At 36.5% G+C, this 23,585-nt stretch overlaps 1 protein-coding gene across 5 annotated transcripts in view; it reads right to left on the reverse strand.

Annotated features, from left to right (window-relative positions):
- The window catches only part of LOC123679358 (neuroligin-4, X-linked-like), a 447,908-nt gene that overhangs the window by 20,223 nt on the left and 404,100 nt on the right, over positions 1 to 23,585 (reverse strand). For all 5 annotated transcript variants that reach the window (XM_045616940.1, XM_045616939.1, XM_045616937.1 and 2 more), the window contains one exon: positions 11,167 to 11,285. In XM_045616940.1, the coding sequence (XP_045472896.1) occupies positions 11,167 to 11,285 (119 nt within the window). The remainder of the gene's footprint in view (positions 1 to 11,166; positions 11,286 to 23,585) is intronic.

Here is a 23,585-nt window from a genome sequence, read left to right on the forward strand (position 1 = left end):
CGCTAGATGACCGCGATGATCGTCTCGATTTCGCGGGATGATGGGGAACATCATAATTGAGGACCATTATTTTCGGGGGTTGTTTTTTTTTTTATTTTACCGGTTTGCCTCCTCCAGTCGGTTGAGATATGATGAAAGGGCGTGATTAAATTGAGGGTTGAAATAAAAATGTGCTGAAGGTTGAGCGATTTAATCTGATTAAATCGCTATATCTGAATAATCGATATACAGAAGAGCATAAAAGATATGACGCGGATCAACCGCCATCTAGCATAAAAAGCTCAGCTCTTGAAAATACGAGATAAGTGAATGATTCTCTCAGCAAGAAATACGAAAGCCGACGAGGGGAGTTTCTTCTCCTAGGCTGAGATATGTTGTCTACTTCGGCCATAAAGACTAGCGAATGAGTATACCAAATTTTAAAACACAAAAACCTCCGTTACCTGGATTTTGTTTTGATTTGAAAGCGACTACAACACTTTTTATAATTGTAGCAACAGAACTTCTCGTTTATATCAATGAGAGCTATAGGTACCTACAGAAGTTTTTTTTAAGTAAGATTCATCTAGAAATTATCTACAGCTGGCTGATTATAAATGTTAGCCCTGCTGCAATCCTCAATGACATATGTGGAACATAACCTATCATCGGAAGCGCAATTGTATAAGCCATTCCACCATAAGGATCTTTCATCTACTGCTGAATTAGTCAAAACTTACTTGAAAAGATTTTGTTTCGAGCATTACGGACAGATTACAAGGGGGAATAATATCTCCTCTTTTATGGAGCCTAATAGTGGATGAGACACAGACTCACAGAGCTTGGCTTCCACTGTATAGGTTATGCAGATAATATAGTCTCAATGATTAGGGGAAAATTCGAAAAAACCTAGTGCCATATAATGCAAGAGGGCCTCAGAATAAAGGAACAATGGTGCTTGTCAGTGGGTCTAAGAATCAACTCATCCAAGACCACAGTAATCCCATCCACTCGGAAAAAAAATCTTTCTCTAAATGGAGACATCATCGAGTGGGAAGTCAAATATCTGGGAAAAACATTAGATAGTGAGCTTCCGTGGAAGAAGCACATTGAGGTTATTTCTAACAAAACAACAAAGGCCTATGAGCAACAGTCTAGCATGCCAGCGTATGTCGGAACAGTTCGAGGAGCCCTTGATACTAGGTATTGGAGATCATTACAGATCTCACAACTCTTTTTGTGATGAAACACTACCCTAAAAATGCATTGGCAATGAGGGAAATGGGAATCAGAGAGCCTGGTCCTCCCTGGCTAATTACATACCATCAGTGAACCTTCCCAGTGACGAGATGATAAAAAAATCAGCATAGAGAAAATAGTGAGAAATAAGATTGGGAAAGGAAGTCCACAATTCCAGTTCTCGAAAGAGAGGACATTTGAATGATGTTGTTTTCCACACTCAATGACGAGGTCTAAGCATTATATTTATATGAAAATTTGATTGATATTTTGAATGGGAGTGTTATTTATTTACGTTCACATTCAAAATCACAAAGTTGCTAACCCTTTATGTTAGGCACCTAAATCCATTTTACGGACTGAAAGGAACCTGATCACTTTTTGATTTCAGTTTCAAACCTATGAGGAAACCAAAATGAGCGGGAATTGCACACAGAAATGATTTTTCCATATGCATAAAAGTTACTTTGAACCTACCATTCGTCTCAAAGTTCGCCGCCGCGGCAGACCGACTAGTACAGACAGTGAGTAGATTGATCTACTTTCCGTAAAGTCTAATAGAACTTGTCACCCATAAAGGATACGTCGCCACATCTGTGTACCTAGTGCATGTAAAACACGGCAAACTGTTTTATTTATATTTCGTGAAACAAGTTGATATATCGCCTGCTGGTACGGATGTAGAACGTTCGCTCCAATGTAATTTATAAATATAAGCGAGAAAGTACGCGCTGTAGAATCGTAGAAAATGTGTATTCTCGCGAGCAATATTTACACAAGGCGTTCAATCAAGTCGCGGCTCTATGTAGCCGTGTGTTGATTCACTGGGAATTTTATCGAATGAGAGGAGAAATATGCAAGCCAAATTCCACACGGCAGATTCTTATCCGGCTGGTGTTTGTTCGTTTCATGGATTTATTACGGCCTGAGGTGGATGAAGATTTTATTTGTGGAAAATCCCGTTGAACGGTATTGTTTTACCGACTGAAAAGAATGTACAAAAAACCTAATGACTGAGAGATTCCAAGCTGAGGTTGAAAAAGAAGAATTCCAAATAAAGAGGAAGTATTGCTTTTAATATGTTACCAAAAAACTGCAAAAAAAATGAAAGCACAAACGCAAAAACAGAAGCTTTGGAGCGGCGTCCATTAATTTACCTACTTTATGTAGATAGAACGGTAAATGACTTGAAACCTTGCTATATTTCAGATCAGAACACGATATCTGAAAAACGTTGGCCTTTGAAGGGTCTGCGATAAATATTTTAGAAGATATAACGATTCTTGAATATAAATAAAATTTTTACCGTTTTCTAACAAAATTCGAGGAACTGTGAGGTTTACGGTCAGTGTCAGAATTGATAGTCCCTAATCAACCATATTTCGAACTTGCCCGAAAGATTTTCTGTTGAAAAAATTTTGCAGCATTTTTCATATCAAGACTCTAGAAAGTTAAGAAAACATTTAAAATACTTTCATGGGAATAATGTGTTTTTTTTTGTTGATTGATACGATTACGTCGATCACGAACATTCTTGCAATTGGGTGATCAGTCCATTATTTCATGAATTAAAGGTAATAATCTGATATACCAAATAATTTGATAATTTTGTCGAGGATGACACTTCTTCTGGACATGAGCTACGCACTTGAAACCTCAGTATATTTCAGATCAGATACCTGAAAAATGTTGTTATTTCAAGGGTCTGCGATGAATGTTTTGGGAGATATAAGGATTCTTGTATAGATATTCAGTTTATACTGTTTTTCTTCCAATTTTCGAGTTCAATTTCCTCAAAACTGTGTTCGCCCGAAAATTTTTCATGGAAAAACTTTTGCAGAATTTTCAATACCTATAGGTACCTTGAAAAATTGAAAAAAAAAAGAAGTTCCTTCATGGGAATATTGTACCTTTTCATTGATTGATTCGATTACGAAAATGCTTCTGAATAAAGATTAAATTCTTAATGTTTCTGCTCAAATCTCGAGTTAGAAATTCGGACTAGTAAAATTTTAGAATGTTTCTATTTTCGTCAAGTCAATTGAAATATTAGGAGTGTACGAAAAACAGTTAATGGATATGCTTTGTAATCTGAAGTGGAATGAATGGGATTGTTTTACAGCCACTTTGTAACTCTGTTCGACGAATTGAATTTTATCTGAGTTGATGCATTTAATTAACGTAGTAACAAGTTACTGTAGAAATACCTCTGAAGTTTGATCTAAGCGAGGAAAAAAATACGTTATGTCTCAAAGATTACAAATACGTGAACTGTACTTGGGACACTCGCATTCAACCCTCTGCTGCAAACGACAATCTGATTTTGGATGCTGTTAAAGGCCATTTTGGTAGTCTGAGAAGAACTATATTCATTCATAGAAATTTCAATTAATATTATTTGAGTTGGATATAGTTAGAAAAGTGAGAGAAGTTTATACTTCTTATGGCTTCAAAAAAACTCTTTTCAGCCTATCTTTGTTGTTATAGCGAAGTTTCTTTTCGATGGATGTTGTGGCATTTGTCAATATGGTAAATGACCTACTTAAAAATTGTTGAGTATTGTTTCGAACAAAATATTAAGCTCGATAAAAAAATGAATTATCGAATACAAGGCCGAGGAGTAATCATTTTTACCTATAATGATGGTTCCTAAGGAGGTTATCAGTTTTATCAACGCCATTGACGACCTCCACGAATGAGTAGGATAGAGAACAAAAGATTTACAGGTCGCAGTTCCCGGAAGGCTTATTGAGCAACAACGACCCAGTTCAAACAATAATAATACCTATAATGATAAATTTCAACCTCTTCACCTGGGTCAGAACAGAAAATGGAGACAATGTTCTTTTATGAGATTATGACTACTACCTGAAAGATGACCCCAATCATCCTCAGTAGATAACTAATGATCATTAGAAATGAATTCAAATCAAACTCCAGAAAATATGTTTGCTATTCCAAGAGATTCATCTAAATATAAATAATCGTTGGTTTGCCCCTCTTCTAATCAAAACTCCAATCCTCAATACCCGAAACATAATCGTCATATCTACACATTTCCCGACCCAAAGCAAATTCCATCAAGCGAATTCACCGTCAAAATCCAATATCGCCTAGGCCACCATAGACTGGCAGTATTTCCCATATGAGTCGGGTTTTTGCCGATATGCCAATTTCGCAGGACTGGCCGATCCCAGCCCCCCGGAATCGAATTAAATTGGACAAATTGAATCGGCCGACAGGGAAGGGATCTCAACGTACCAGTGTCAACTGGCGTTAATGAAGATTACCTTAACCGCTCGATGGCAAAAAGCCGATTATCTCCACTAGATAGGTGCATGAGTAATTCGCAGAAGAAGATGAAGGGTGATAAGAGACCCCTTTATGGAGTCTGAAGGGTCTTTAACAGCTTACAAATCACCCTCGAGATGATAGTGACGGCTTCGAGGGTCCGCTGCAGAGGGGAAGACGGATTTCGCTGGTCCTTTGAAATGATTCCTATGTTCCCTGATAAATCTAGTCACTCTGTCGTCGATGCTCTCAGGCATAATCCAATCGTAACTTGTAGATGCCGCCACTCTCTGAGGTAATTCGATTCGAACATAAATCTATGTCGGCAACAAATAGATATTGATGCCGGAAATATCATTAAGTGACCAATGGGCTTAAGAAGATTTCTGCTTGTTTGTCGAAGCGTAATACCGTCTTATTATTCGAGTATTTCTATTCTATGCTCTAACGTCGAATTATTTGACTTTATCCGTATAATCTCTGACGTCGAATTCCTCTCTCGTTCATATGTCTCGTAGTCTCTAGTTTCACTCTCAAGTACTTTTTCCCCTCGCACCCTGTATCGATAAAATTAGGTGGGCAATCGTACTAGCTTCGATCGCATTGTAACATCATTCATTCAGGTGATTTGGTTGAAAATTTGGATCTCATATGAAGGGTGTTTTTTTTAGAGCTATAGAACTTTGAATTGCAATAAAACAACGATGGATTATTCGATTGACATGAATTTTATTTATCCGCAAGATAATCTTGTGGCATTACATTTTAAATATGATTTCTGGCATATGGCCGCCACGGCTAGCTCGGATTTAGTCCAATCTGGACGTCCAATTTTCGATGACTTTTTCCAACATTTGTGGCCGTATATCGGCAATAACACGGCGAATATTGTCTTCCAAATGGTCAAGGGTTTGTAGCTCATCCGCATAGACCTATGACTTTACATAGCCCCACAGAAAGTAGTCTAGCGGTGTTAAATCACAAGATTTTGGAGGCCAATTCACAGGTCCAAAACGTGAAATTAGGCGGTCACCAATCGTGTCTTTCAATAAATCGATTGTGGCACGAGCTGTGTGACATGTTGTGCCGTCTTGTTGGAACCACAGCTCCTGGACATCATGGTTATTCAATACAGAAATGAAAAAGTAAGTAATCATGGCTCTATACCCATCACCATTGACTGTAACGTTCTTCTTTTTTTTAATATCAAAGTGAAATCTCTCATTGGAAAACTCTTTATTTGAGTGTAACAACTCTGAATTTCCCGCAAAAGATAGAAATTTTCCAGCGTTGAATAAAATTTGAAAAGTGCCATTCACAAAGAATTTTTTTCATTCACATCATATAAAATTCGAACCGGAATCCTCCCCTTGCGTCTCGTATCAAATCGACATAATCCAATCGGACGGAAACGTTCAAAGGCCCGCCACTACCTGTTTACCATGCCGATATCAAACGACGACGACGCCCCGCAAAAAACAACCCCAAATCCTTTTTCTCGATGATATCTCGAAATTTTCGAGAAGGAAGAGGAGGAACAGAGGAGAAGACAGGATGATCCAAGTCGGGGATAAAAAGCTGTACGTCCGCCCGGATCGGGCGACTTTAAACAAAATCATGTTGTGGGAAATGATTGGATTTAAAATATTCATGATTGGGGCGAGGGGGATCGGATGGAGGTCGTTAAACGCTTGGAGGAACCGGAGCCTGGGGACGGAGTAGACCGACGTCATTTCACGGTTGATTTGTCGGCTATTAGCTGCTCTACTGTTTCGAGGAAGGATTTTTAATCGGTATTCATCTCTAAGGGCTGATGGCCTATATCTTCCCCGCACTCGGAATAATCGACTTCTATCGGGAGGGTCCATTTCCGACGGTGGCACTTATTACAGGATTTTTGGAATGGACGTATTTCACTCGGAATGAATTCTTTTTTCGTTTTTTTTTATTTATTTTAGGCAGTTTAAGATGGTGTAGACTAAGTTATCGGCTAACCAAAGGGACATTTCATTCGAAATCAGCATATTTTCCATATATAGGGTTAGAACGACTTAAGTGCGATAAAAACCCCTGCTATTTCTTTTCCGCACGGATATGCGTGTGGAATAATATTCTCTCAGTGTGAGTAATACATACATAGTTTTGAAATTGAGTGAGCTATGAAGAATACTCTGCTTTCAATAGCACTTATAGGAAAAATATCGTTCCTAACTCTAGCGGAAAGTATATTTTCCGCACTCAACTGATCAACGGCAGTTACATGCGGGAAAGTACTATTTTCCGTACTTGTTAGGAAAATAACTATATTACTATAATACTCTATTATGCTCATTTTTGTAGAGTATCTGTATTAAAGTTTGCTAGTAATTCGAAAAAACACATAGTTCAATTCGATGAAGTGCTTAACAAAACAAGGTTAGGCAAAAATTGTTAGGAAAATAACTATATTACTATAATACTCTTTTATAATAATTTTGGTAGAGTATCTGTATTATAGTTTGCTAGTAATTTGAAAAAACACATAGTTCTATCCAAAGTGCTTAACAAAACAAGGTTAGGCAAAAATTGTTAGGAAAATAACTATATTAATATAATACTCTATTATGATCATTTTGGTAGAGTATCTGTATTAAAGTTTGCTAGTAATTTGAAAAAACACATAGTTCTATTCGAAGTGCTTAACAAAACCAGTTTAGGCAAAAATTGTTAGGAAAATAACTATATTAATATAATACTCTATTATGATCATTTTGGTAGAGTATCTGTATTAAAGTTTGCTAGTAATTTGAAAGAACACATAGTTCTATTCGAAGTGCTTAACAGAACAAGTTTAGGCAAAAATTGTTAGGAAAATAACTATATTAATATAGTACTCTATTATGATCATTTTGATAGAGTATCTGTATTAAAGTTTGCTAGTAATTTGAAAAAACACATGGTTTTATTGGAAGTGCTTAACAAAACAAGTTTAGGCAAAAATTATTAGGAAAATAACTATATTAATATAATACTCTATTATGATCATTTTGGTAGAGTATCTGTATTAAAGTTTGCTAGTAATTTGAAAAAACACATAGTTCTATTCGAAGTGCTTAACAAAACCAGTTTAGGCAAAAATTGTTAGGAAAATAACTATCATATATTACTATAATACTCTTTCATAATCATTTTGGTAGAGTATCTGTATCATAGTTTGCTAGTAATTTGAAAAAACACATAGTTCTATTCAACGTGCATAACAAAACAAGTTTAGGCAGAAATATCGAGCCGTTGTCAATTAATGCAGTGTAAGCTGCAGATATTTTTTTGAATGGAGTTGGGGAAGTCATATTGAAAGAAGCTAGTAGGAAAAAATAATTTGGGGGAGGAATTGGAAAAAAAGACATAATACATTGGGTTGACGTTGAACTTTCAACTAAAAAATATCCGAAGAACACAAGCAGCTAGAAAGACACACTATTCTCTGCTAAAACCAAAATGTATTCGTCTACATTGGTATAATCAACAAACGAACCAGTGGAGACGAGTAAGAATGCGGAAGTACTATCCAATTCACTCTCCCCTGTGTATCTGTAATATTCTACTAGTCATACTAATGAATATTAGGCTTAAGTCGAGGTCACACTGGATGCGAAAACTTCACAGATATGATAATGAAAGTAACACGTGAAAGTAGTTAATCTTACTGCCACATCATTTCTGTGAAATATGAGAAGTCTCCCCCAAATTAGAGAATTTACATGAACACATTTACATATACGATCAGCATCAACCTCTACTGATCTCGTTTCGCCAAATCCCCGGACCCCGGACCCGTAACCTAACCCTCTTCCGGACCCTCTTCCCATCCATCCCGCTTGATACAACACACCGCAAATGCGGGAAAAATCACGCCGTGCGTAGCCCAGGTAATCGAATGCCGACAAAGTGCCGGAGTTTTTTAAACTCCGGAGAAAATTGGAAGCGTCGCCCCGGTAGTGGATGAGTCGATCGGCCTCGTCTGTATTCCGAACCGCAAAAAAAAAACCTCAGATCGATGCAACCCCCGGAATCCGTGGGAGGTCCCAGCCTGCTCCGGCCCGAGGCAGGCCTGACCCCGGAGTCGAAAGACGGCTTACCCTACCGATTTTTTCACTGTGTGTGTGCGTTCGAGCCGAAAAGCTACAATCATGCCCGGAAACTTCTTAATTGTTCTATTAGAATTATGGTAGAAATAATTGTTAAAGTTTGGTTCACATTTGGAAGACTTAATTTGTCATGTAGATAGAACGTTTTATGGCATTTGATCAATAAAAAGCTTGAATAGTAAGCTTTAATTGAATAATTTCCCTGATCCGGGGGGCATAGAAGCAAATTTGACACTTATTGCGCTGGAATCCCGGCTTGCGCAGATTATTTCATTTTACCGTACAATGAAAAAAAATATAAGAGAAACCAATTCATAAATTCTCCTTCTCCTTCATTTATGGATGTTCCAAAACAATATGATATTTATACAGGGTTTTCCAATACGATGTTTCGTTATGAATAGCCCGCTATTTGGGCAGGTGCCATCTTTGGAGCTGTTATAATATGACATTTCACAAGTGAACTACGCCATTACTGAAAATGTAACCATACATGCTTCAAAAACGCATTTATATTTCTCGGCCGAAATAGTAAACCTGGTGAAAAAATTTGAGCTGTCAAAAATTCTATGTAAATGGAGAACAATTATCGAAAATTACAGCGATAATTTCATTGTAGGAAGCGAAATAGCACTGCGATAATTGTTCTGTTCATAGATGCATAGTTTCTATGCATCTTACACACTTCGAATCTATGGAATCTATGTCACTTTGACAAGTTAACAGTTTATTCGGGAAATATTCCCCCGAATTACACTCGTGCATCAAAATGACCGGATAATTTCGCATTCCAGCGTGTTTTCTTTGAAAAACTGCATTTGGTCATTTTCATTCAGATTTTTGAAGAAAGAGCCCGACACCGAAGGAAGAGGGCTCTTTCTCCAAAAATGAAAATGAACTCATGCAGTTTTTATGACAACACGCTGTCATGCAAAATTATCGGTAATTTTGATACACTTGTGCAATTACTTACGAAAACAATGCTGTAATGAGTTCATTACAGCACTGTTTTTAAAACTGTAATGAACTCATTTCGATACTGGAATAGAGAAAATGAACATTAACGTATTTATCTTCGAATGTATTTTTTTTCGTCAAAATCATACCGCTTATTGGAAAAATTTTTTAATAACCACACAGGATCTTTTTCAGAGTCTAACGAACATATCAACAAGAATATGGTTATCTTCAGAAATAAAAAATTACTTGAGAATTTGAATAACATTGTACACTCAGTTGAAATAACTGGGGATGATTTTGCTTCAATTTTCGTACAGTCAAAACTCGAAACGGCATAAAATTCTGGAACAAAGTTTCCGAGCATAATCCCTATTTGATGCCAGAAGGACACGTACGTTCCATGGGCAATTAAACAAATTTGCCTTTCTCTTATATCCCATTTGCATACCTCGGCGATAATAACAAATTCCTACGTGTTTATGCGCGAAAAATAACTTTTTACAGACAATAAAATTGTCGGGGAAAGTTGGGAATACCTTCCTCTGGGAATCTACCGACGAACCTTTTTAACGAACGAAGTTCAGTTCGCACCTACACTAATTAATCCTGTTAAATACTTTTGTATCAGTTTGAAAGGGTGATTAAGTAATCCTTCCCGAGTTTTCAGCAGGTAGAAAGTTCACATGTTCATGCAATTTGGATTTCGGACAAATGGAAATGTCTCAATTTATTCAACTTCAAGTATGAATTTAGGGAACATTCAATACGGGTATAGTATATTCAAAGTCACTCGGAGGAAACCAGAATATTTTGATTATAAAAGGGTTGTTCAAGTTTCCATAAATTCCTTTGGGACCGGTGAATTTATTGAAGGAAAAAGGAAAAAAGTACGATTTCCAAGTGTATATAAATATCAAAAGATATTACTTATCTGGTTGATGTTTTGGCAAAAATGCCATCCACATAACCATCATTGTCATACAGAAGATTTCCAAGTTATTACGTAGGAATCAAAATCGAAAGTATCCCAAGGAGAATGCACGCCATCGAAGGAGAGTAGCGATACACCGGTTTGAAAATAAAGCATTTGAAATCTGTTGAAATATTGAATATTTATTTTTTTTCAAATATTTTTTTTTCAATTTTATAAGTTTCAGAATTTGTGACTATCTTGGAATTCAACATTAATTTTGAAGCTTCATCAGCTTCATCATCAGTAAGGGGGTTATGCATATTTCGCTTGGTTCATTCCAAATTTTTCCACTCTATAAAAAGAAAGGATATCTAGATGCGGTTCCCATAATTCTGCTTATCTGGAAGTCTGTATGAGATTTTCTCCTCCTCATTTGCACCCTGTACGTGCAGAGAGCCCAAAGTAGGACGGAAAATGACACGTATCCTGTTTGGCACCTACCCGACGTCAACTTCATCCTCCAGATTTTCCTTATTTTCTCCTTTTTTCACGAATAAAACCCCGGTGAACACTGAATGTATCGAAGCTCCGATCCCACGTCTTCCACCCACGCGTCGTACAGTAGCTAAATAAAGCCTGAGGGCGCAGAAAACTCACCTATTTCCAGATATTTCTGATGAACTGAATCGTACTCGTCCCAGAGAATGGAACGAAATCTATTTCTTTCCCTGGAGGCGGCCAGCACAGGTTCCTGCTTGTGATGTTCGTTCGGGTTCCTAGAACACGAAAAAAATATTCGGTGAAGTAGGAAATCTAATGTGAACTAATAAAATATTCTCATAATTTTCTGTCCAACTACCAATTCTTATTAAAACAACGTTTTTTACTATAAAATGTTTCATTTTGATATTAGAAAATTATTTTAGTATAAATTATTATCAATAGATCTTTATTCTCATTACAAAGAAGAAGGCATGCTATCTATTAACGGTGGAAAACGATTCCAGCCAAATGGCCGCCTCGGCTATGGTTGCAGAATTATATCCTTTTCATGAGATTTTCTATTGCCAATTCGCACATTTGCTGATGTATGTCCTTGATAACCTAAAAATTTCACTTTCAAAGTCTTGAATTGCGGGAAGAACATTGCCATAGTTCTAATCTTTCACGTGGCCCAAAAACAAAAAATTAAAGGTGTTAAATCACAAGATCTCAATGGCCAACTGAGATCAACTGTATTGGTGGCAATCATTTGGTTGATAACTCCTATATTACGAGTAGAATGAATTAACACAATATTTTCCACATATTAACTTACTCGTTTTTTCTTTGATATCAAAATGAAACCTTTTATCGGAAAACCTTGTGTTTAGTATCCATTTATAATTGTTTTTTCAATGGTTCTGATAATGCGATCCGATTGAAATTTTTTATGTATCCTGAAATTGGTATTTCATATATCAACTCCAGAAATTACGGAAATATAAGATCATTTTCTTGCTCTAAATCTGTGCCTAATCCGTTCATTCTCCGGAACAGTGAAAAAGCAACATTTCCGCTACTTGACTGCCTGTAACCCTCTCCAAATCCATGAAAGACCACTCCATTCACCTTAAGTCACAGTTTGGTGTGCTGTGTCTCAATTCGGAGTTAAAGGCCTTTATTTTTTCGAGGAGGAAAATGTCACCGTCACAGTAATTTTCCAGCGTTATGTGTCAATGTTGGAAACCTTCCTACAGCCTGAAACTTGCTGAAGAACACGATCTGGGTGACATCTGGTTTCAGCAGGATGGCGCTACAGCACACACAGCTCGAACTCCATTAGCTGTTATGAGACAGATGTTCTCAGGAAGACTGGTCTCACTGAGAAGAGGCGTGGGTTGGCCAGCGCGCTAACCAGATTTGAGCATTTAAGACCTCTTCCTTTGGGGCCATCTTAAAGATATGATCTTCATACATCACCCACACACCAAATTCATAATCGACTACTACTGTGTGTTGCTGCTGACGGTCACCTTCTTAGTAATATCGTTTTCGAAACTTGAATTTTTGAATAGCTCTCTGAAACTCGTCAGTCGGCTCTGCCGCACCCTTTATTATGAAGAACTATTACATATTCTAGTAATAACCGTCGACCAGTTAAGGTATGCTTCAGCAATTTTCATACACCCCTCAAAGTGCTGAAAAGTAGAAGATTGATCTTAGATAATCCTGCCCTGAAGAATTACCATATTTCTGATGATAAATCACGCGAGCAAGTTGAAAAACTCAACCGAACTCGTGAAGAACTCAAAAATCGGTTGGATAAAGGTGAAAAGAATATCACAATTAAATATATAAATGGCGAACCCTCCATCGTTTCTTCTCTTGGTGTTTCTTCATCAGGGAGCTTGTAGCTCTCTTCGAGGAATGTACAATCTTGTACACGAATCTGGCTTCTATCACGGCAAAAAAAACATCCAATGCTAATAATATAGGTTAACTTTGAGTGAAGTGTGTCAGTGTTAATTAATTTTTGTTGTGCTCTTTACTCTCTGGGATTTTTAATTTCTGTTATTTAGTTTTCTTTTTAATTTTAGTATATTGATTCTGTTATTTGGTTGTTTATTCAATGATGTGTATGTATATGATTATTTTTTTGGTGAGTTTCATAGGCTTGAAAGCCTCTACTCTGTATTCATTTGTAATAATAATAATAATAATAATAATATTCCTCTTGAGTTTGTAATGGTTCTGATTATGGGATCAACGTGAAATTTTGCACGAGGCTTCAAATTGTCATTCATATGCAAATTTTCATTTCAATAGAATATGCGATCAGTTCGCGCAAAAATAGTAAGATCGCTGAAATAATTTTCCTCTACCTATAGCTGCAGCATCAAAAGAAGAAATTCAATTTTCCGACGATATTTGGAGGAATTTCTCCTTGTTCTACGGATATTTCGTTTCAAAAATACCACATTCCGGTGTTTTTCTCTACTATTAGTCTCCCGCATTCTTCCCTTCCTCTCGGATCTCATCGTTCATGAGAGCATCAGGGATTTGGCGTTTTTCCCCGCCTGTCGGAACGTTATTCCTGTCATCGTATTTCCTGAAATATGGTCGTGATTTGCTACTGGTATTGAGGATTATGAACCCGAAAATACACGGGGGAGGAGCGCTTGTGTATCATGTTCCGACATTTTTATGTCCTTATTCATATTTGCTTTCTTCACGGACCGGTCGTGGAGGAAATAATTCGATACAAGATTTTTCGTCGGGTTTTTTGTGAAGCGGCTATTAGACTATACTTCATCGGTTTTTGCTTGGCCTTGCTTTGTTCCGCATGAAGGATTTTCCTGCTCATTTTCACTCATTTACTTCGAGGACTTTGGGATGGAAAATCATCTGTGAAATATCATACCCACTTATTCATATTGATGAAATAAATATATAAAATCGGGCCTCAGAAAAAAGTGGTTTCTTTCAGAAATAAGCTATACGAAAATATCCCTTTCATGTAGTCATGCTCTCAGAAATGGTACAATATTGATTAGAGAAGACAGAAATGTGAATGTAATTCAGTAATTTTGGTAGGTTCCACCAAATTTCTCGAAAAAGCCCAATATTTTTTACTTTGTAAACGGAGTTTTGAACTAGCAAATGTTGACTTGAGATGCACGTTAAAGTAGGCGTAAAACATAAATATACCAGGCATCGCTGCTGTGTCAAATGTTTCTTCCCCAGGGAAATGCCTTGTTTATAACTCCATGCGAATGATGATTTCATTCAAATTTTTTTTCAATTCGTTAGCGACCAACAGCATGTTTTATTTTCTTTATTTCATCTATTTTTTTCTGCATTCTGGAAGTATCAGTTAAGTATGCCTTGATTCATAGACGTAAACATGAACTTGTTTCTTGCAGTCAAAAATTTTTTGGGATGAATGTCTGGTGTGGTATTGTAGGACGTCATTCAACAGGGCCATACTTTTATATCGGCAAAAGTTTTTAATTCATTCAAAGCATGTTGCCGAGTTTACTAGAAAATGTGCCTCTTCAAATAACACAAAATATGAGGCTACAACAATATGGGATCCATGGCAAAACGCTGTTATTTTAAAGCGATATTTAGATAAAAAATTCAAGAATAAATATATAAATTAATGAACGCTACAAATATTCCCCGGATGGCTGGGCCTTAACACCATAGATCACTTTCTGTGGAGAAAAAATTATACAAAACAACTGATTTTGATAATATGGACCATTTGAAAGAAAATAACCAAACGCATTCACTTAATTAACTTATAGTGAAATAAGGAAAAAAAATATTTATGTATGACTCCTAATGGTGGGCACATATGATTTAAATTGATTCGCTAGTTATTGATAAGTTGTTTGTGTTGATGAAATTAATTATTTATCAAATATAATAATGAAAGAAAAGTTGGAAAGCCTGCTGGAGTGTAACAACCAAAACCAAACATATGTCCCCAAATCAGGGAATTGTGACAGTAAACAATAAAAAACAAAATAAATGGAATAGAATCAACATAAAATACTCAAAAGATCGTCAAGGGTACAAAATTAAAAAAAAATGTTATCATCTTAGTAATTTACGTAACAAGTCCGGAAAATAGGGTTTTTTTGGACGTATAGCAAAATTCCATTTTAGGTCGTGTTGCGTACAATATTTTTCGGCAATCGTGTAGAATTACAAATCAATGATACGACACATTTCTTTTATATACATTTTAATTCTTTTTTAAATTAAACAGAACAGAAAATACCACATATTAGCAGAAACATTCTAATTCTTATTTTTATTAAAATTCGAGCAATTACTAATATTGTAAGGATTCGATATCAGACGTTTATTATCACCGATCTAATGAGAGTTTCGGGTTAGACTCATCGGATTTCTACTGCTACTTTCACAGAGCAAAAGCGCCGACTTTTACGTGCATCTCAAATCAACCTTGACTTATACAAAACGCCATTTACAGAATTAAATATCTTTTATCGAGAAAATTGAAATTATCAATTGCCCTTTAGGTACATATAGAATTCAAGATGAACGGTTACAAGATCCCAGCACGAAATTCTATAGATTTGCAACAATTCTACAAATTACTAGGATTCCCTAGGATTTCTGCGGTAGCCTCAGATTTCAAAGTAAATATCAATTATAATCTAAAAAAAATTATGTCCGAAATAAAAAAAATATAACATAAAATGAAAAGATACATTGCATTATGTTTCTTCTCAACTACTCCTTTATTCAATGATCAGAAGAGTTGATCGTGTTTGAAATTTTCCAGACTTGCAGAGACATACCATGGATGAAAAGCAGCATCTCCCACACCACGAAAATGCCATCGTATTTGAACCGACGCGAAGAAAATGGAAAAAGTACATTTTCCGACACGAGCACAGTACCCCAATGGAATTACACGTTTCGTAGGACCATAATCGCATATTCTATTTATGCTCGCTATAAAGCCCACTCTCCACGCGCAGAGTGTGAAAAGGAATAAGAAAAAGGGGACATTAGTAGGGCCCATTTAACACGGAACGTTTAGTGAAGGAGGCGTTTTGAATTCCGGATAAACGCGTGAATCGCTATTTTGCAGTTATTGGCGGAATTCGGAATTGCCCTCTCGAATTTATTTCGCGATGGCGGTTATTTTTTCAGCCGTTACTGTCTCCCCGAATTCCGGTTTTTTCAATGAATTCCCTTCTTTCTAATTATTTGACTGATTATTATTATACATCTCTGTGACTGCTTTTTTAGCGCCTTTGAATTTCTATAAGGGAGAAATAGCACATTTTAGCGTGTTTTCTTTTGAACCTATTTGGAATAATTGCTTCGGAATGTATCGAAGATAGTGGAAGCATTGTAATCACTTTTGCTATTGAAACAGAATTTCCACTCTCAAAATACATTTCAGAACATCTTAAAACTTTGGTTCCGGTCTGTTGGTCGATCTACAATTCTTTTCCTATTTTGATTAAAACGGTTTAGGCCATACACAATTCATTAATTCCATGTTCAAAGAGGAATTTTCTGGTTTTTCCATATCTTGTGTTCTTCTTCTTCTTCAGCCTTCTTTCATTCAGTGTCGGACATAGGCCTCTTCCAATTTTTCCATGCTTTTTTTTTGCTGTTCTCATCCATTGCTTGCCTGCTACATCGAGTATGTCATCTATCCATCTTCTTTTTGGTCTTCCTATGCTTCTTTTTGTCTTTTGAGGTCTCCAAAACCTCACTTTATGTGACCACCTCTCCACATTTTGCCTTGTAACATCTGCCACCCACTGCCACTTAAGTTTCGCTATTCTACTCATGATGTCAGTTACCCTGGTCTTTTTTCTTATTTCGGTGTTCGGAATTCTGTCCCTCTAGCTTATACCCAGCATAATCCTTTTCATGGCCCTTTCAGTTACTATCAGTTGTTCTGCCACTTTTTTCGTTATTGCCATAGTTTCTAGACTATAAGTTGCCACTAATAATATACAGCTGTCGTAGGTTTTGCGTTTTAAGTGTAGAGGAATATTTTTGTCCTTAAAAATGAAACTCAGTTTGCCGAAGGCTGCCTATTCTGATCGTATTTTTGCGTTCTACATACCCTATTTTAATGAGAATTGGTATAACAAGGTTTGGTTTTGAATATTATGTTTATTTCAAGAAATTTCCACTTTTTCTATATATGTTAAACGTGAACTACATAGAATATTGATATTCCCCAATTTACTTGTTGGATTTTGATAAAATTTGAGGAAATATTAATATTCAGTTGAGACATTGAATAACCCAATCTGCTCCGGATATAAAAGTACAGTGAATGATTACATACTGTTCATAATTATGATTCATTGGAACTATACATCAACCAATATGCTGAAAGAAGCAGATCAAAATTGGTTTTTACCAATTGCTATTTTCAAATTCAAAAAGAAATAATATATGCATTCGCCGTTTTGCATGTTCTTAATAGAAATGGAATCGTACTAGCAGAATACAACCTGTAGAGTCCACAGAAGATCATTTTCACCATACATGAAGGTATTTAGAGGATGACTCAAATGGTTTTAGTTCAAGCAAATCAAAACTATTGGTTATAAGCAAAAATTTGCAGAATAATCCTTGTTTTCAATACAAAAAATTACAAAATGAGGCTGATTAATTTTAATGATCACTAAAAAGCCCATTGTAGCTTGTACCAATGGATGATGATGTGAGATATAACTTAAATATTCATCGGATCTCTAGAAATTTCCGAATTAATACATTAAAGACGTGATATACCGTACAATCTCTTTACCGTTGATGACATTTTTAATCCCAGTGCCTGAAATCTGTATCGTGATATGAACAAGAACGCCTACACCCCGAAACAGCTGCTACGTCCATCATCCAAACACGCCTACCCTCCTCAAAGACGTTTTTTTATCAAATTATACCGGGTTATCCCTAGGCGATGGCATCTTTCCGCATTCCTTCCCTTCCCCACCCCCGAGGAGATTCCAGAGTAAACCCTTCTCTTCTTCACATCCCAAAGGCTATAAAATCATAAACAGAAGCAGGCTGTGGCTAACACGTTGCCTACGGAAAGATGTCGAATTGAGTGCATTATTCCCTCAATAGTTCCCATTTTCAATTTTTCTTTGTTTTGTAGGTTGGTAACATACCAACCACTCTTCAGATTACTATATTTGGTGATCTTCTTTATTGTCTTTCGTATTATACCAGGTTACTCCCGCATAACTAATGCTCAGGACTATATTTATAATGTTCAACTTGTTTTCTGAGGAAAGTTTACTTTTTGGGTTGAGCAGCAGAAAGAGTCTCTCGTGCACTTCCCTTGATTTTTTTTGTTTTCTTTTATCTTTCTGCTACAGTTCATTTTTTCATCTAGAATTATTCCTAGATATTTTGCTCCTTTTTTTCCATTCTATCGTCTGATTTTCTATTCTGATGTTTCCTGCTTTCTGTTTCTTTACTGTTGTTCGTCCGAAGTAGATTGCAACTATTGTCGTTGTATTCAATTAGATTCTCCATTTCTTGAAGGTTTCCATCAGTTCATCTAGGTCTATCTGTAACTTTCAAGTGATAGAATTTTTGCATTCTACTATGATAGTAAAAAACGGTGTCGTCTGCACACTGGACTGTCTTGCATCTACTCATTTTCGGAAGGTCCTATGTCCACTATGTGAAGGGTGTTTTTTGTCAGAGCTATAGAACTTTAAATTGCAATAAAACAACGATGGATTATTCGATCGACATGAATTTAATTTATCCGCAAGATAATCTTGTGGCATTACATTTTGAATATGATTTCTGGCATATGACCGCCACGGCTGGCTCGGATGTAGTCCAATCTGGACGTCCAATTTTCGATGACTTTTTCCAACATTTGTGGTCGTATATCAGCAATAACACAGCGAATGTTGTCTTCCGAATGGTCGAGGGTTTGTGGCTTATCCGCATAGACACAGAAAGTTGTTTAGCGGTGTTAAATCATAAGATCTTGGAGGCCAATTCACAGGTCCAAAACGTGACTTTCAATAAATCGATTGTGGCACGAGCTGTGTGACATGTTGCGCCAGCTTGTTGGAATCACAACTCCTGGACATCATGGTTGTTCAATTCAGGAATGAAAAAGTTAGTAATCATGGCTCTATACCGATTACCATTGACTGTAACGTTCTGGCCATCATCGTTTTTGAAGAAGTACGGAGCAATGATTCCACCAGCCCATAAAGCGCAACAAACAGTAAGTTTTTCTGGATGTAACGGTGTTTCGACATACACTTGAGAATTAGCCTTACTCCAAATGCGGCAGTTTTGTTTGTTGACGTAGCCATTCAACTAGAAGTGCGCTTCATCGCTAAACAAAATTCGCTTAATGAAAATCGGGAACAACGTCGATCTCATTTTGGGCCCATTCGAAGAATCTACGTTTGGCTTCAATTTTTAAATTGCTGAACCAAACTGAGAATAAATCACTTGACAGCTGTTAAATCGGTCGCCATCTTGAACAGTAATGCCAACTTAAAATTATATACCTACCTCGAAAGAAAAACACCCGTTATAAGTTGAACAACCGGATCAAGCAGAGTAAAGGACAAAATAGAGAACCAAATCGCATCCCGGCATGAAAATCATATAGCCAAAACCGAACATCCACCCGATCCCTAGGACCCAAGCTGACAAATCAAAGGATTCATCTCATCTTCGAGACACCGCTTTTTTTCTCATGAATAACCAGATATAACGACCGAAACCCCTTTGCAGTCACGAAGCTGAGAGAGGAATTTCTTCTTGGTGCGCTCAAACGACCCCCGTTGCGTCCGTCAGGAATTTTGTTTTGACGATGCTCGACTTAATCCCGAGGAAAAATAAAGAGACGGTCAAAGGGAAATGGTCCGGACGGTGCCTGCGCCGAGAGGCCGGATGCTGCAGACGGCCCGACTTGACAGATGAAAAAGGGAAATATCAATAAGTGATGGCCGAATTATTGACGCACCTGTGAGATCCCGGCAGGCTCTGAGAGATATCGCCATGAATATTCCTCGCAGTGACGCGCTGAATTTTTCATCTGCTCTTCACTGGCATCTGACGATTTATTTTGTACGTTCCGAATGTTCTTGTATTTTTTGAGAGTTCATTGGCGCCAAACCATCGCTTAATAATTTCGTTTTAATGTCTAAAAAATTAAGATTCGACACACTGTTGACGAATATCTTCTCGAATTGAATTCAATTTGGTCATATACAGAAAAAGTTTCGAGAGAAAGGAATCTTGAAAATTTCAGGGTTGACACAGTTCACGAATTGAGCAGTTAATTTCGTTAAAGGGCATCCGATTAAAGGTTTCCTGAATGTCAAAATAGAACCTAGTTCACGAGATCAGCACCAAAAGAAATTCAAAAAAAATTTCGAAAGAAAAGTACCCAATATTTTCTTAATAATTGAACTAACACCGCTTTGGCAGTTGATAGAAAATATTAATTCGAAGCTTTTCCTTTAGAGCTGATCACAATGTCAAAACCATAGAAAATGTTGGTAAAATATTGAAAAATAAATAAAATTTAATAAGCGGGATGAGACTTCGCATGTGGATGTTTTTCCAATGAAAGTTTTTATTTCGACTTGTCCGCTATCAGGGCAGCTGTCTCTTAGGGAGCTATCATCTTTCGATATTTGATAAGTTAAAACCACTCTTCCATTGAAAATGGAACGATACGCCCTACAAAACTCGATAAAATTATTAAAATTCACGACAATATATTCACAGTTCGTAAAACCCAAAATAACTTTACCATTGATAATAATCATCGTGAATAGAGTCTGAATGATCAATTTATATTTACCGTCCCTCCATAGATTCTGTTAATTCACAGATGTTACTTTTAACTCACTCCATTTGGTGACATAATCGAGGAAAATTTAATATAGTTCTTCCAAATTTTTCATATTCTATCGGTCCAATTCTAGATTTATCAATCCAATAACTTCAGTTATCTGGAAAACAGACGTTCATCTCAACCAGTACGGCCCTGGGTCTTCGTAACATACAAAACAATGCCCAAATAAAATCGGACGTAAAGTTTCTATATTTTTTTCTTTTGAGGTAAGCTTTACCGAAGGAATAATGCATTCCATCCATGATTAAAGAATAGATTGGTTCAGAATTCCTATAAACGAAGATTCTTTCAAAATTCAGTACAATAGTACGACAGTGCATTTTCCTAAAATGAAATTGATTTCTACATTTCCCATTCAATTCGTAATAGAATTATTGGAAATGGTTGTCTCCAGATAGGAAACAAACGTCCAGTCTTCTGAAGGAGTTTGGAAAATATCCAAGAATTGGTTATTCATTTCCAAAATATGTAACAACCCAGTATCTTGGAAGTATTTACCGACAAAGGCCTAGAGGGCCTTTAGGACTCAGAAAATGAAATCCTGAATACATTTCTAAAGCTTGTTCAAACTTTCGAGACGCCGAAAAGCATTCAAGTTTTCCAAATTATTAGAAAATGTGCGAATTGGTCATGGAAAATCTCATGGAAAGAGTATGCCGCTGTAACTGTAGCCGTGGCGGTCATTTGGCAGATACCGTTTTACATCGTTCGTACTTTCTCTTTTCAATCAAATAAGCAAAATAACAAAATGAAATCTCTTATTGGAAAACCCTGAATGTCCTTTAATAATTATTTGAATATATTCATTCGATAAAGAGGATATGTAAATATATTGAATACGCGTCGGATGATGAATCAAATTCTATGAAATATTTCAATATAATAATAATAATAAAATATATTTGCATCAGAAATATCTACAATATAAATTCAATATAATAATCACAATAATGAATCAAACACAATATTCTGACACAAACAAATAAAGAGGGAGAACACAAAGCCTATGCTGTCCGTGTTATATCCCATCCATTCATCTATGTGTCACATGATAATCTTAACACTTAATTATAAAAAAGTTGAAATAAAATACATATACACTATAGCACACATAAACATGTACATACTTATATACTGAAGTACATACCCCATCAAAGAAACAGAAATATAAACAGCTAGATAGGAACAATAATGAGCAGGCAGACATACAATCATCCTGGCTTTTTTTTTTTTTTTTTTTAGTTAAAGAAGTTATGTATAAGCTGTCTCCGGTTACTCAGTAAATATGACTTAACCTTATTCCTATAATACGTTTCAGAATTGGAGATGTTGAAAAGGTAACTGTCTGAAATTATATTTATGAATCTTGGTCCTAGAAACGCAAGACATTTGGTACCCACTGTTTTATTCGCCGAAGGGGTTTTTACCTTATTTGAATATTTCGCCCTTGTTGGGTAATCATGTGAAAGAAAGTCAGTATGTCTCCTATTCTTGTGTAAAAAACAAACCGCCTTGAGAAAGAAAATCTGTCGAATATCCAGTATCCTAGCTTCTTTGTATAGGCTATCCGATGGGTAAGTTCTATCTTTTCTTAATAAAATTTTCAAGAAATATTTTGAAGTGTGTTCAATTTTTCCAGGTACACATTCGTGATGCCACCCCATCCGATAATTCCATATGCTATACGGGAGTCAACAAGAGCAAAATAAAGCATTTTGAGATGGTGTAGAGGCAAGATTTTAGCGAGATATCTGAAGCGGCCCAAAAAAGTTCTGATCGTGTTAACAGTATAAAAACATGATAAAACTAAAATAAAGAGTATTATAGTTGAATTCCGCAGTAGAAAAATAAAAGAGGACTTTCTGGCAAAATCGAAACAGAGACGAATGAGGGGGGACAAAGGATCTTCTAAAATGAATATACCTGGTCTGTCTGAATGCTTCTTTGTCAATGAACATCTCACCTTGGCGAATAAAATTCTCTATAAAGAAGCAAGATCTGTAGCTAAGACGAAACTCTTCAAATATGTTTGGGTCAAAAATGGTATGATCTTTCTGCGGCAGGATGACTCATCCCGCATTATTCATGTAAAGTCCTTGAATACTCTTGGTGACCTATAAGATCCTGGTTCAAAAAAAAAAAAAAAAAAAAAAAAAAAAAAAAAAAATCTATAACTATCATGGCTCAAGAATTGCACATATATTATCAGAACACGCAAGGCTTGCGAACTAAAACGCAAACCTTTTATGAGAACTTGTTGTCTTGTAACTACGACGTCATCTGCCTAACCGAAACTTGGCTCAATGGAAACATATTCTCTGGTGAGCTTTTTGGAGATGGGTATATGGTCTATCGCAGGGACAGAGAGTCATCATCCTCTATCAAATCTGATGGCGGTGGGGTGCTGATTGCGGTGAAGACTTCAATTCGCTCGACTCGATGCACTGAATTTGAGACCGATGCCGAGGATGTTTGGATATCCATCGACACAAATGGAGAGGGTCGTTTCCTGTTGTGTTGTGCATATGTGCCTCCGGGTTCCGAGGGTTCGCTGTGCGAATTTAAGGACGGTTTGTGTAGAAACGAAAAAATTTTCCAGGAGGGTGCTGTTCTGTTGGTAGGCGACTTTAACCTCAGTTCGGTGAGTTGGCAATCTGTTGAAGGA

The sequence above is a fragment of the Harmonia axyridis genome, chromosome 4 (genome assembly GCF_914767665.1).
Source record: "Harmonia axyridis chromosome 4, icHarAxyr1.1, whole genome shotgun sequence".
Lineage (NCBI taxonomy): Eukaryota > Metazoa > Arthropoda > Insecta > Coleoptera > Coccinellidae > Harmonia > Harmonia axyridis.